The 15,660-nt window shown below is 34.8% G+C and overlaps 1 protein-coding gene across 1 annotated transcript in view; it reads left to right on the top strand.

Annotated features, from left to right (window-relative positions):
* VWDE (von Willebrand factor D and EGF domains) overlaps window positions 1-15,660 on the top strand; it is a 42,104-nt gene that overhangs the window by 12,941 nt on the left and 13,503 nt on the right. Inside the window, 4 exon segments of the mRNA XM_060156178.1 lie at window positions 2-774; window positions 3,037-3,173; window positions 11,541-11,641; window positions 11,871-11,908. Of these exon segments, the coding sequence (XP_060012161.1) occupies window positions 2-774; window positions 3,037-3,173; window positions 11,541-11,641; window positions 11,871-11,908 (1,049 nt within the window).

Below are 15,660 nucleotides of genomic sequence, written 5' to 3'. Positions count from 1 at the left end.
AAGAGCTAGATGTCACCTCTGAATATATTAATTCAGAAGCTCCTGTCAGAGGAATAAACAAGCATACATCTCGAGAAAAAAATAATTTGGATTTCTTTCCTCAAGAAAAAAAGCATGTGAATCTAACCAGTCTGGACTTAAATTTACAAAAACATCCTGGGAATGAAAAACAAGATGCATCAAAAACTTTGGACAAGGGGAGACGTACACAGGACAAGGGTAATCACAGCCAAGAAATAAGGTGGGATCGACAAAACAGATGGAAACAGCAAAACTTCAGTGAGTTTCTTCCTTTGTTTGCTTTTCAAAGTCTCAGCCAAAGTGACCTAGAAGAGTTTACTTACTTTTTCCCTGAGGACCATACTGAGGATGTCCACCAAGAGTTTGTCCCCACGTGGCCCACACCATCTGGCCACACCGAATACAGCACATCGGCACTATGCCAGCACACTCTTGCCAACTCCAGCATAGGAATGCACTGTCTTGCCTTTCTTGGCAAGAGACTAGACAGTGTGATCGAGATGTGTTTTAAGGATGTTCTCCTAAAAGATCATCTTAGCTGGGCAGAAGCAGGTGTGGCCCTTTTAGAAAATGAATGTGAAAAGAGGATTTTGGAAGAGGGGAAATATAACAGAGAAGAATACATCAAGTCAATTAAAGACATTCTCTTGTCATTAAAATGCCCCAATTTATGCAGTGGCCATGGGCAGTGTATGGAATGGGGATGTGCATGCTCCCCAGGCTTTAGTTCCTATGATTGCAGTGATTCACACAGTAAGTAAATACACTCCAACTTTGATCTTGTGTATGTTATTTAATTATGAAACCTTCTTTGTTCTTTTTTACCTTCAGTATCCTAACAGGCTTTATTCAGATTATATATGGAAAAGAACCCAAATTATATTAATCAATATGTTAATAATATTCCAAAACAGTCTCATCTTAGAATAAAAGCTGAAGTACTTATAATGGCCTATAAGACACAATGTGATCAGGCACACAATATCTCTTGAGACTCATCCCCTACTACTATCACCCTCACTCATTCCACTCCACCCACTTTGGTTTCTGTGCTGTTCCTTACAATGCCAGTTCTCTTGACCTCAGGGCCTTTGCACATAGCTGATCCCTCTACTTGCAGAGGATAATCATTCTTCTAGAACTCAAATTTAGTATTTTTGAAGCACTGTTTATATTTTGCTAATTTTACTAATATGCTTAATTTTTTTCTCTAACCTATCTAAATGGTACAAATTATTTTGTCCCAATATATTAGAGAAAGACATTTCAAAAAGTCAATTTGATTCTCTTAACTATTAAACCAGTAACTCCTGATTTTGCTCCTACCACCACCCATCTGCCCTTTTCTATCTCAGTAAATGCAAACTTCATTCCTCTAATTGTTCACATTAAAAACTTGTAGTCACTGACTTTTCTTTTTATATCAAGCCTCATATTTGATCCATTAGCAGCAAATCCAGCTCTAGCTTCAAAGAATTTCATATCTTTCCCTGCTATCAGCTTAGTCCAAGCCACTATTCTCTCTCCCTGGATTATTATAGATTCTCTCAAAGTTTATTCTCCATGCAGCAGCTAAAGTGATTCCTTTGAAATGTAAGTCAGATCGTATTACTCCCCTGCTTAAATCCTTCTGTTAGCTCTTCATCTCCTTCAGCATAAAATTGGCAGGCCCTACTATGGCCTAGAAAATTCTGTTTACTATTCTACATATAGTCTGAGACTCCTCTCTCACTGAATTCATCTACCATTGTCTCCATAGGTCATTACTTTCCAGAGTTCTCTAGTGGTTGCTTTGCTGTTCCTCAAAAAAGGCCAAGTCTGCTTCTACATCAGAACATTTGCACTTACTGCTCCCTCTCACTGGCACATTCTACCACATATCTTCATGACTGACTTCCTTCTCTTCTCTATTCAAATATCATATTATCATAGAATCCTTCCATCATCATTCTAAATAAAGTAGTTTTTCTCACACAACCCCATGGCCTTTATCTCCCTTAATATAGTTTATATGCTTTTTCCCCATTACCTCAAAAACACTTACGTGATACACTTTATTTTTTCATTGGTTTGTTTTTTTGTCCTCCCATATTAGAATGTAAGTTACATGAAGGCAGGGACTATTTTGTTCATTACTATATCTCCAATATTTGGAATAACACCAGAAAAATAGATGTTGCTCAGTAAACATCTGTTGAATATATGAAAGAATTATACGTGTTTTTTAAATTTTTCGTAAATATTTTAGGGTTCTGAATACATGTAACCGGATTTTTATATCCTATTGCTATTAAAGTTATATTCACTTGGATTTTGCCACTACTTAGACAAAGGACTCAATTGTTTTTATACTGCATTTATCTATTTTGACCACCAGATCTTGCTCATAATGAATGATCTTACCAAGACCAGAACCACAGAAATAACCATATGAAGGTCAGTTAACTGACTGATAAAAGAAATTTTTTCTCCTATGACTGAGAAGTACACCTAAGATTATGGTAGCATGTAGGAGAGCAATAATACACAAAAATATCAACAGTACTGGGACAACAGCATGCACAAATTTTGATAATTCTTTTCTAAAACAAATTAAGAATTTAAAGAAAAAATTTTAATACATCACATTGCTAAGTACACTATATTATTACAAAAGCACTTTTTCTATAATCTATCTCTATGACATAAAGCAAAATCGTAAAACCAAAACATAGGCCATGGTAGAAGTAATTTGTTAGTACTCATACTTATTTGGTATCAAATATTATTAAAACACTAATTAAACCTGTATAGTTAGGCACTGGTAGTATCTGTAATGCTATTTCTATTGAGTTGAATAGTAGGTAACACTTCTTTTAATACCAGATCACTCTTAACATGTAACAGTTTAATTAATGTACTAAATATTATTGGGGGTAGACTTTAAAATATTAGTTTATATATGCTTTTAATTTTGGCCTTGAAAAATAATTAGTTTTCTGGAATTAAAGCAAATATGTCCTATTTTTTCCAAAGACAAGGTTCCTGAAATTATAGAACTTGAGAATGCTGGATTGTGTAATATTCAAAAATATAACTGTATGATGGTGAGAGTTTTTGGTCAAGGCTTCAAAGAATCACCTTCAATTAAATGTGAAGTTACTAAACTGAAGGTATGTTAATTATAATGTTGACAACAATTAAGTTTATGAGTTATTCAGATTAATTTTCTTAGATTAATTTGGAGTATCAATTAGCAACATAATCCCAAAGGATGTCATATCCTCAGAGAGCTGAACAGGAAAATTATTAAGTTGCTTAACCTTAAATCTTCCCTATTTGCCAACTCTATTAAACTGTTTTATATAATTTTTATTGAGGTATTGACTCACTATTTAAGCCATAATCAGAAACTAAAATAATATCAAACTTGATATATAAGCTTCTGTATTTACTGAAATGTAAAAACACAAAGAACGGAGGTCATTTTTATATAAGACTCTGCATGAATTATAGGATTTAGAGATAGGAACAATTCCCCTTTACAAACCAGAAAGTTCGGACAAATTGTGCTCATCCTTTATATTTCCTTTACTATGGATTTCATATGGGAGAATTACCAAAAAAAAAAAAAATAGCCTTTTTCTTTCTTGAGACCACCAAAGACAGACATGATCACTCAGTTTGAACAATGGTGTATCAAATTACACCTTTTTTTTTTTAACATCTTTATTGGAGTATAATTGCTTTACAATGGTGTGTTAGTTTCTGCTTTATAACAAAGTGAATCAGCTACACATATACATATATCCCCATATCTCTTCCCTCTTGCGTCTCCCTCCCACCCTCCCTACCCCACGCCTCTAGGTGGTCACAAAGCACAGAGCTAATCTCCCTGTGCTATGCGGCTGCTTCCCATTAGCTATCGGTTTTACATTTGGTAGTGTATATATGTCCACGCCAGTCTCTCACTTTGTCACAGCTTACCCTTCCCCCTCCCCGTGTCCTCAAGTCCATTCTCTAGTAGGTCTGCGTCTTTATACCCGTCCTGCTCCTAGGTTCTTCATGAACATTTTTTAAAATTTTTAGATTCCATATATATGTGTTAGCATACGGTATTTTTCTCTTTCTGCCTTACTTCATTCTGTATGACAGACTCTAGGTCCATCCACCTCACTACAAATAACTCAATTTCGTTTCTTTTTATTGCTGAGTAATGTTCCATTGTATATATGCGCCACATCTTCTTTATCCATTCATCTGTTGATAGACACTTAGGTTGCTTCCATGTCCTGGCTATTGTAAATAGAGCTGCAATGAACATTGTGTACACCTTATTTTTGATGATTATTTATATGGTCTTCCTTTTCTTTATTTAAGTGGAATTTTATTTTAAGGAAAGCACTTTGAATTTAGAAAGTACTTATTACATGGATAAGATAAAAACTTAAAACAGAAAATCATATTTTGGCATTCTTTTTACCTTTTCTCTAAATTGATTCTGAGATTGAGAATTTAAGAAGGAAATAACTTTTGTTTGTGTCTTTATCAAATAGTTATACACAAGAACTATGTTTATTTCCTGATTTTATGAGCAGAGCCTTTCTAAATGAGCCATGAAATATTCTAACCCCAATGAAATAAGACACATAATAGAAAATGTAATATATATGTATTATTTCATTCACTTCAAAGTCGCTCAAGAGAGTTGTCATTACATTGTTCTTGGCAGAATAAACCATATGACATCACACTATAATTAAGCAATTTGACAAGAGAGAATTTTATAGGTTTATATTTTCTTGGAAAGTACATTTTATTCTTACTTTCAGATATATATTTTCCTGTGATATTTTTCTCATACTACTTCCCTCCTCCAAATAGCTTATCAATAAAGAGTACACTCTGGAATTCATTAACACTATACAGCACTATAGAAAGGAAGAAAATATATTCACTAGCCAAAACAATCTTACATAGATTAACTATTTTCTTTCTCACCCCGTTTAGAATGTTTATGTATTTTATTTGTAATACAATTAGGTTTATTTTTTAATATTTATATTCCATTGTGAATTTCCTTCACACTCTGGTTGATTTTAGTTATATACTTATTTGGAAGGTATGTGAAATATTATCATGGTTCTAACACTTGATGCCATACAACAGGTATACAACACAGAGAAATGTCACTATCCCTCTTCCCATTACCCTCTTCCCATTACCCCTTCTCTCCATCCTGTTCCCATCCATCCCCTGAAGGTATCCACTCTCATTATTTTCTAGTTTTTCCTTACTGTGTTTCTTTTGCACAAAGGAGAAGGTAAATTCCTTCTTTTTTTATATGAATACTAGCACATTATGTATGTTCTTTTCTACTTTTGCAGTAATAATTTTAGACAAGTTTTTAGCCAGAGAGCCAACCACCCAATCATTTCCTTCACTCTCCCCCAAAGCTGCTAGGACTTTACAGAATCCAATTTTTAAACAACTTACTTATAGGATTAAATCCAAGTTGTTATCCTAGAAACAAATGGCCCTTCATGATCCAGCTCTTGTCTGTTTTTAGAGGCTTGAACTTCCTGCATGTGCTCTAGGAAAATCCCATGCTATTTCATGCATCGCTGTCTTTTCACATGGTGTTCACTCCAACCTTGCTAACTCGCACTCACTCTGTTTCTGCTCCCAGTGTCCAAATGGCAGTCTCCTTTTTTACTTTCAAGAGAAGTGCTGTCTTCTTTTTCAAAGGCTTCGTGACTGTGCTGGTTAGACTTAGTGGCTTCTTTCTCTCTCATTACACCTTATTTGAATCTTGGTTATAGCAATAAGAAAATGTTTTATTGTTTGTCTTTTTCTCTGTGATCTCTTTTCATCAGAATATCCTCAGTACCTATAGATATTCCCAAAATATTGATGAATGGAAAAGAAATAGAACCCTGTTTATTCCTCATTTGGGGTAGGCTCTCCACACAGAGGGGTGGAAATAACCCCTAAATTCCCAGTCATTGCCTGGAGTCTTGTTTCTACACACAAAACCAAGAGACCCTGTACCCATCTAAGTGTCGACATCATGACTACCCTGAGACATTGTTGTCATTCCCCTCTGCTAGAAGGGAACCACTGATGTATCTGCTAGACCAGACTGTATACACTCCCTTAAATACGGAGATTTGTTCTAGGGCTCACTCTTTCAGCAACATAGTTTCTACTAGCCACAGACTAGTGTGTTCTTGCCTTCCATTCTTTTTCCTGCTGACCTACAATATTAAAGCATCAGCACACTTACTATTTCTGAGCCACTGAAAGAATTACACAGTCATAAATTTTTTAAAAATCTGAATCTCAATTTTAGTAATAAGATACATCTTTTTAGTTTTCTGTGTAGTTATCAGTACCCAGAACATTATCCTTGCTTTTCTTCTTTAGACAACAATGCATTTCAATACTGAAAAATAGTACTCAAAGTTTAAATATGATATGCCATTGAGTTATTATATAGGGTGAACTGGTTAGAATTTATTTAGTTTAAGTTACATAGATTCAATTGAACTAGCTTGAGCAAAAATGATATTTATTATGAGGATAATGCATTTTTCACAGAATCAGGATAGAGTATGACTGCTGAATTCTCAGGAAAAAAAGCTTAAACTTGGGACTTGAACACCACAAAGACTCAGTTTGTCTGCATTTGTGTGTGTGTGTGCGTATGTGTGTGTATCTGTCACAGTTCTGCTTTTCTCTGTTTGTGGGTTTCATTTTTCCCTTTCATTAGATATTAGCTTTCTCCACATAGTGAAAAACGTGGCCATCAACAGCTCCATAACTTTTTTTAAAATAAATTGACTTATTTTATTTATTTATTTTTGTCTGTGTTGGGTCTTTGTTGCTGTGCATGGGCTTTCTCTAGTTGCCGCGAGTGGGGACTACTCTTCATTGCGGTACGCGGGCTTCTCGTTGTGGTGGCTTCTCTTGTTGTGGAGTACGGGCTCTAGGCGCGTGGGCTTCAGTAGTTGTGGCACGCAGACTCAGTAGTGGTGGCTCGCGGGCTCTAGGGCACAGGCTCAGTAGTTGTGGCGCATGGCCTTCATTGCTTCGCAGCATGAGGGATCTTCCCGGACCAGGGCTCGAACCTGTGTCCCCTGCACTGGCAGGCGGATTCTTAACCACTGTGCCACCAGGGAAGCCCTGCTTACATATACTCTTAAATTTTTGCTCATTTCTATAGTTTGGCAATATTCTGTGTCTATATTGTATTTTGCAGGTTCCTAAACATTTCTATCTATATTTGGTAGGTAGAAATATATTTAAATGTATTACTATTTAAATATAGTATAGAATAATAAAGAAATTTGCCATGGGAAATATAAAAATTATCATTTAAAAATTTAATGATAATTCATTAACTTAAAAATATCATAAGAGTTGAAATCAAATGAAATGTTAGAATATTTGTTAACTCATTAATTATTCCAAAATGTCTGATTCCAGAAACCCCAAATAAGTATATGATTGACAATTTTAACTTCCCAAGGCTTTTAAAAAACTCATACCAATATTTTCTTTAATTAAAATAGATATAAATATTAAATAAGTAAATGTGCAGTTACTGAGATGATATTTTCCTTGAAGACATCTATTTTAACATAATAATAGAACTAGGCAGGACATTTACGTCTTCTAATTTTCTTCAGCATATCTAAAATAAAAATTTTCATTATTTGGGGCTATTTTGCTACAGACTACCTTTGAAAGAATTCAGATGTTGATTTCTTCATGGATTTTACTATAATAGGGGTTACCATCATTAATGACTGTCAGTATATTCATTCAAATAAGTTGTTAAACATTTCAAAGAGCAACACCTCATCTCAAAAATTTTTACTGAAGAAAGACTGACTTTCCTAGCACACTGTAAAATTTTTATGGATTTTTACAGCCAATTCAATAACTGGACTGAATTGTTGTCCTTAAGCTAAGCAGGCAACCATTCTAATAACTTCTTAAAGAATCATTGAGTTTTTTAACAAAGTACAAATTACTGCTATAATATGATAATTTTTGCCTTAAAATATTAATGGCCTTCTTAAGTCTTATTTATAGGGAAAAGCTTTTAAACTTGAAGGGTCTTGCTTAATGTTAAATAGAATCTAATTAATAACCTTATGTTTAATTATATAGTAAATTTTTTAAACAGTACACTTCTCTCCTCTTTATATATGACAGCTTTGGGAGAGTTACCAGGACATACATAAAGAGTAAAAGAAATGAATCTCTGATTTGACATGTAATGTTTTTCAAATTAAATAATTTGAATTCTCAATCTATATTTTATTTAGGCAAAAACTGCCAGGAAGATGTTGATGAGTGTGAATCCAGGCCTTGCTTTTCAGGAGCAGAGTGCCTCAATACCTTTGGTTCTTATCATTGTGTTCATGTCCAAAAGCATTTTACGGCGATGGAAAAATATGTCATGGTAAAAGTCCCTATTTTCTGGCGTGAAATGTTTTTGTTTCTGTTTTTGCTGCATTTAATTAATTCAGGTCACTTAGTTCCATTCTCTCTTGTACTCATGAATTCATTCAGGGTCATGCACTAAGCTAGATGCAGAGGATGCAGAAATATATAAGATATGTCCTCTGACCTAATAGGTTTGAGTATAGTAGCAGCAAATATGACACGTAATCACATAGTTCAATATGATGTTCTGTGTCCTTCGATAGAAGTGTCTAGAGAGAATAGTAGGAATAGTACCTTGAGGGACAAGGAAAAGTTTTTAAAAGGAAGTATCACTACAGCTGAATCTGATGTATCTGATCAAGAGAGAGACATTCTAGGCAGAAGAAACAGCATGAGCAAAGGTACAGAGGCATGTAACATCCCCTTGGGCACTGAGAAGGATTCAGTGTGCTTGGAATAGAGAAGGTAAGGGGACTGCTACAAGAGTAGCAGGGGTATCCAGTGGACAGATCACTGACAAACTATGAGAAACATGATAAGGTTTACATCTGAGAAAGTCTACTTAAGAGCAGTGTAGAGGATGGACCACTTGCAGGTAAGGAACTGTACAAGTGTGAAGGTGGGAAGAAGAGTTAAGACAATATTACAAACATAGGAAAGGCATGAAGATATTCCGACCTAAGATGAGGATGAAAAAGACACTAAAGAAGAAAGTTGAGTCTGTTTCCACAGACTCACAGACGTAAAAAACAAACTTGTGGTTACCATAGGGGAGAGGGAAGTTGGGAGGGACAAATGTGGGGTATGGGATTATAGATACAAACTACTATATGTAAAACAGACAAGGAACAAGGTATACTGTGTGACACAGGGAATCATACCGATTTTCTTTTAATAATCTATAATGGAGTATAATCTGCAAAAATACTGAATCACTATGCTATACACTTGAAACTAACACAATACTGTAAATTAACTATACTTCAAAAAAAAGAAAGCAAGTTGACAGTACTTGGTCAGCGATTGGGATTAGCACGGTGAGGGAGAGAGTTACAGTGCTTGGTTTAGGCAAATTGAGTGGGCAGAATTGACATTCATATTGCTAAGGACTGAATCATGTCCTCCCAAAATTCATATATTGAATCTTAAACCCCCAATATGGCTGTATTTGGAGTAAGGAAGTAGTTAATGGTAAATGAGGTCATAAGGGAGAAGCTCTGATCCAACAGGGTTGGTGTCCTTCTAAGAGGAGACACCAGAGAACTTAATCTCTTTCTCTCTCTGCCAGGTGAGGACACGAGGAAAATGCAGCTGTCCGGGACGCAGGAAGAAAGCTCTCTCACCGGGGACCAAATGGGCCTGCACCTTGATCTTGGACTTCCCACCCTCCAAAATGGTTAGAAAATAAATTCCTGTTGTTTAAACCACCTACTCTGATATTTTGTAATGGCAGCTCGAGCTGACTAAGACACACATGAAATATGAGGAAGAAGAAATAGTTTCGGAGAGGAAAGATAAGGAATTCAGTTTGGAAACACAGACACTGAGGTGACTATGGAATAGCCAAGTGGAGCTCAGGAAGGGGGATAACGTTAAAGATATAATTCTTAGGGTCACCAGTCAGGGGTGAAACTTCCCAGGGAGAGCACCTAGAATTAGAGAAAAGAGGAAAAACATTGGTGGATATCAACCTTTTAAAAACTTACAAAGACAAAAGTAAATTATAAAAAGTTAATGTCAAAGAAAAGTAAATTATAAAACGTCAGTATCTTTGGGGCCTTCCTGGCAGTCCAGTGGCTAAGACTAAGTGCTCCCAGTGCAGGGGGCCTGGATTCGATCCCTGGTCAGGGATCCTGCATGCATGCCACAATAAATATCCCACATCCTGCAACTAAAAAGATCCTGCATGCCGCAATGAAGATCCCGCATGCCGCAACAAAGACCTGGCACAGATAAATAAATAAATAAAACGTCAGTATCTTTGGTATTATTAAGCAAACAAGGCATATTTTGATGAAAAATATATATTAATTACATGATATCACCTGGTGCTTCAAATTGCGGTGGACCTGTCTAGCACGGGAGATACAGATTTGAAGAGCACACTGCAGGATGGTGAGAGAAATTCCCTACTAGTTCAGCTACTCACATCAATATCCAGTCTCAAATACTGAACCTTCCACTCTGCGCACTAAAGTGATCTAACATCCGTCTTTTCCAAACAGTGGCCCATTTTCTCAATAAGACCTTTATCAAGTGGAATTTAAGACAAAAGCACATTGAACCAAATTCCATTACACGTGAGTGACTAGTAAGTTTCTTAACCCTATCAGAGGCATTTGTGTATTTTAGGAAAATGCTTGTTAAGACAAAGTAATTTTTTATTGTTGGTTACTTTGTTTTATGGCAGGCACCAGAGTCAATGACTATAAAATAAAGTGCAGTTCTTATTCTTGAAGTTCCTAACTAGTGTAGTAAAGAGACACATAAGTGTGAAGGACAAAGTTCTGTGAATGAACACAGATGGGTGACACTGATTGAGTGGGTGAGTGTGACTCTAGGAACATTCATTAGTTAGCTCAGGCTGCTGTAACAAAACACCACAGACTGGGTCACTTAAACAGCAGAAACTGGTTGTGTCACAGTTCTGGAAACTGGAAGCTTGAGATTAAGTTGCCAGCAACATTGGTTTCTGGCCTCTCTCCTTGGTTTGCAGATGGCTGCTCTCTCACTGTACCCTCACATGTACACTCTTCATGTACTTTCTCCTCTTATAAGGACGGACGTCATTCCTACAGAATTAGTGCCCCACTCTCATGACTTCATTTAACCTTAATAACCTCCTTTAAAGTGTCTCCAAATACAGTCACATTCAGGGTTAGCACTTCAACAGAGAAATTTTGGGGAACACAATTCAGTCCCTAACAGAAGCATCTGCTGAAGATGTGACATTTAAGCTAGTTCTCTGATCTAATTTGCAAGGAGTTCAATCCAAGTGACATTTTTATTTTATGTTCTTATTCACAGTGCTTTAGCTTTATAACAGTTTAATTCTGATCTGTTTTTCATGTATACATTTACAGTTGAAACAGTTTTTAAATAAATTTACTACACATACTGTGGTTCTCACAAGGTCTGACAACAGTGTAACTAAGGAAGAGGATGGTAAAAATGCCCATCAGGGGCTTCCCTGGTGGCACAGTGGTTGAGAGTCCGCCTGCTGATGCAGGGGACAGGGTTCGTGCCCCGGTCCGGGAAGATCCCACATTCTGCGGAGCAGCTAGGCCCGTGAGCCATGGCCACTGAGCCTGCGCTCCGCAACGGGAGAGGCCACAACAGTGAGAGGCCCGCGTACCGCAAAAAAAAAAAAAAAAAAAAAAAAAAAAATATATATATATATATGCCAATCAGAGGGAGAGGAATGTTAAGCCAACAAATGGAAATGCCTCTAGTAAGTAATGGTCTTAGTTAAACTCTAATGACAAGTAATACCTCTCATTTGTTTTCCAGAAGATTACCGTATTTACTCGTCAGGAATTTTTATTTTCAAAAAGTTCACCTAAGATTACATAATGCAGTTTACAAATTATTCTTTTTCTTGCTAATCTTTTGAATCCTCTGGCTTATATTCTAGAAAAGTGATTCATGTTGTGTAATGAACAAATTATATCATTAATTAAGGTGATTTCAGAGAAGCTTATGGTTGGAAGTGACCATTTCAAACTTACATTCTATAAATCCCTGGTCATTCATCATCTACTCAAACTCTAAACGTATGAGAGGCTCATTATTTCATAAGGCCTTTTCTTCTTCATAGTGTTTTCTTTATAACTCTTTGTTTTATTCAATAATACTCTATTAGTGTCTTCATAACAGTCTTCCACATTTCTCATTACCTTTCTTTATGCCTTTGCATACTGTAATATCAGCTGTTTATCTTGCAAGATATCATTGCATTTGTTCATTTTGCAAGGTGCTGTCTATTACTGCAATATAGGAAAGCTATCTTGATTGTAATATTATTCATGCATCTGGTTGCCTTACTAAATACTCTTATTTACACTATTTTTTATAGTTGATTCTCTTCTTAATTTTATAGGTAAAATAATATTTTTTGCAAATACTGAGTTTGTCTCTCATTTACTTTCTTATAGTAACTAAGATTGTCTGTATTTATAATGTGCCAGCATTAGGAAAATATTTTTAATATATTATTTCATTCGATCCTAATAGATAGCTATATATAGTAACTCTTCTTATTTCCATTTTACAGATGAGTAAACAGAGGCGTCTATGGGTTAAGCACTCTATTCAGATTTACAGAGTTTGTAAATTACAGAGGCAAGACTTGAACCTGAGCAATCTAATGGACCTGTCCCAGTTCTCAAACTTAGGCTGTGATTGTAGTGGCTGGGACCTTCAGTTCAAAGTGTGTAGGGATTGGAATAGCTTTGTTTCTTAATGGTTTCAATGGGAATTCTTCTCATGTTTCACCAGTGAATATGATATCACTGTAGGTTTCTGCTAGAATTTTCCTTTCACTGATTGCTTTCTCAGAATTCTCTTTAGTTTTAAGTCATGAGTGGGTTTTACATTTTATCAAATGCTTTTTCAGATCAATTATTACTTGCTACAATTTCTGTTAATGTTTCCATGGATTAACTTTCTCAGAATGTTTTTAACAAAAAAAATTGATGTATCAAATTACTTTACAACATTATTTTATATTATTTTCTTCACTAATATCTTGATATAATTATGTTAGTTGAGATACAAGTCTATTTTATCCTGATGTGATAATATATAACTACACTGCTGCACTTGATCTGATTTAAATGAAATACTAGTATTTCATTTTAAATTTTTATGTATTTTCATAAATAATATTGGCTATAAGATTATGCCACTCTGACAAAATGTTTATGTTTCATCTCTTTGTGTGTGTTGCAACAGTTCTGTAAAATATTCTTTCCTTGAAATTTGGTTAATTTTTTTCCATTAGATCAGCTGTCCTGGCATCATCTTAGGAGGTTATTATAGATTATTTTTCTATTTCTTTCACAGTAATTTTTCTATCATCTACTCTATCTCTTCTTCAGTCAACTTAATCATTTATATTTTGCAAAAAAATCATTTATCTCATTGAGATTTCAAATTCTTAGTTTAAAATTATATGTAGTATTCTTATATAATTTAAAATTCTTTTCATATATATACTTTTTTCTGTTTTCTCATCTTCAAAGTAGTTTAGTTATATCTTTCCATTGTTTTTTTTCCAGATACAACTTGCCAAGGGTTATCTATTTAATTGTTTTTTTCAAATAATCATTGAAATTTGCCTTTCTGTTAATTATCTGTAACTTTTGACTTTTTGTTGATTTGTAAGAGTACTTTACATATTCTGGCCACTGATCCTTTACATAATGTGTACTTGAAATTATCTTTTTTATCTCTATGGCTTGCCTTATCTATGTTGTCTTTATATTAAGATTTTACGTAGTCAATATACTGCTTAATATTCTGTGTTATCTTGTATATCCAAATAGATTATTTAAGTTCCTAGAAGGCAGGAACCATGTGATGACTTCTTATTGCTGCAAGAATCTTAGTATAGTGTTTATATAAGTAACAGACATTAAATGAAGGAATGAATTACCTAATGTTAAATACTGTGGGGAGAGCAGAGCATTAACAGATGTTATTGACTAACATTTCTTTTTCTTTTTTGGTTGTTTAGACATAAATTTGCAACAACTATCAACAGAACATTCACTAATTGATGCAAGCTCTATCCACAGTTCTGCAACTATGAAAAAGTTCTTGGATACAATCGACATCTCACAATTCTCATTAAAATCAGTCACAACTCGAATGAATCATTCAAAGAAGGCTATTTCCCATCAGATATCAGATTTTGAACATGTGGATCATACCCCCACAGTACAAACCTCAGTCTGGAGGAGTTGGAAGTTCCTACAAACAACCGTAGTTCTTTAAGCATTAACCTGAATAGTTTCCATGGCAAAGTAAAGGATGTTATCCAGGGCCCCATCCAAACAGAGGCAGGAGGATATAATTCTCAAACTAACAGGTCTCCCCAAGGTTACACACAGTATTAGGATGGGTTTGCATCATCACTTACTAGAGCCATCACTATTTTGCCAGAAAAGCCTGGATTGACCAAAATATTAAGTTGTGCTGAATCCCCTTGCTTTCTTGGTGTTTCCTGTGTGCCAATCAAAGATGGTCACTTCCAGTGTGGATGCTGCCCCTTTGGATATTACGCAGATGGTATCAAATGCAGAGGTAGTATGAAAACTCTTCAAAACTTACAAAGAAAAGAAAACTATCCAGTTCACGTTTAAGTACTTAAGAAGATATGCTCTTCTATTGATTAATTTTTGTTTACTCTATTTAGTTCACTAATTTCTATTCATTTTATTTACTATTTGTGCATATTCTTTTCACATTTCAAAAAAAATATTGATGTTTCTTAATTTTTTTCATAAAGTTAATATTAAATAGCATTATAACTATATAATACATTATAAATATATGTATTAAGTACCTACTGTGTTCTAGGGCCTTTGGAAAAAATTTTGTATCAATTATGTCATATAATCCACAAGGACCCCATATACTGGGTATTATTTTTCCCATTATACAGAAGAGAAAGCAGAGCCTTACAGGGTTAACTGACTTTCCTGGCAATAAGCAGCTAGATATAAAATAATGGTGTGAATAACACTGTGGTTTGGGTTCTTTTCAGCTCACAGAGGGTATTTAGCACTTTAAATTACTAATTTTGGCATATTTGCTTATTTGTATAAACTAGGTTTCTCTGTAATTCCTCCACCTCTTGAGAATAAAACAAGTTAGGCATCACTTTAATTTTGAAAGGAGTGTTTACTTCTTTTCACAATCATCAGCATTGTTTTCTTTGATACAAATCAAATTTCTGGCTTAGAAGCTACTTTTTGTTGTTGATATTGTTCTGTTGTTATTGTTTTGTTTTGTTTGTGTTTTGATTTGTTTGAGACCAACTTAAGCAACAAAGCTGTTGGAGTATTCCTTTGTTCTCAGTTACCTAGAGGAACTTCATTTTTTCTTTCTTCTGTAGGAATAATGATAATAACCTTCAATTCTTACATGTTTATAGTATAAAATTCCTTATTATTAGCAAATAAAACAGAAAAAAACCTC

Source organism: Lagenorhynchus albirostris, chromosome 8 (assembly GCF_949774975.1).
Source record: "Lagenorhynchus albirostris chromosome 8, mLagAlb1.1, whole genome shotgun sequence".
NCBI classification, from domain to species: domain Eukaryota; kingdom Metazoa; phylum Chordata; class Mammalia; order Artiodactyla; family Delphinidae; genus Lagenorhynchus; species Lagenorhynchus albirostris.
Note: the sequence above shows the minus strand (reverse complement) of the source record. Positions and strands in the feature narration are given on the sequence as shown.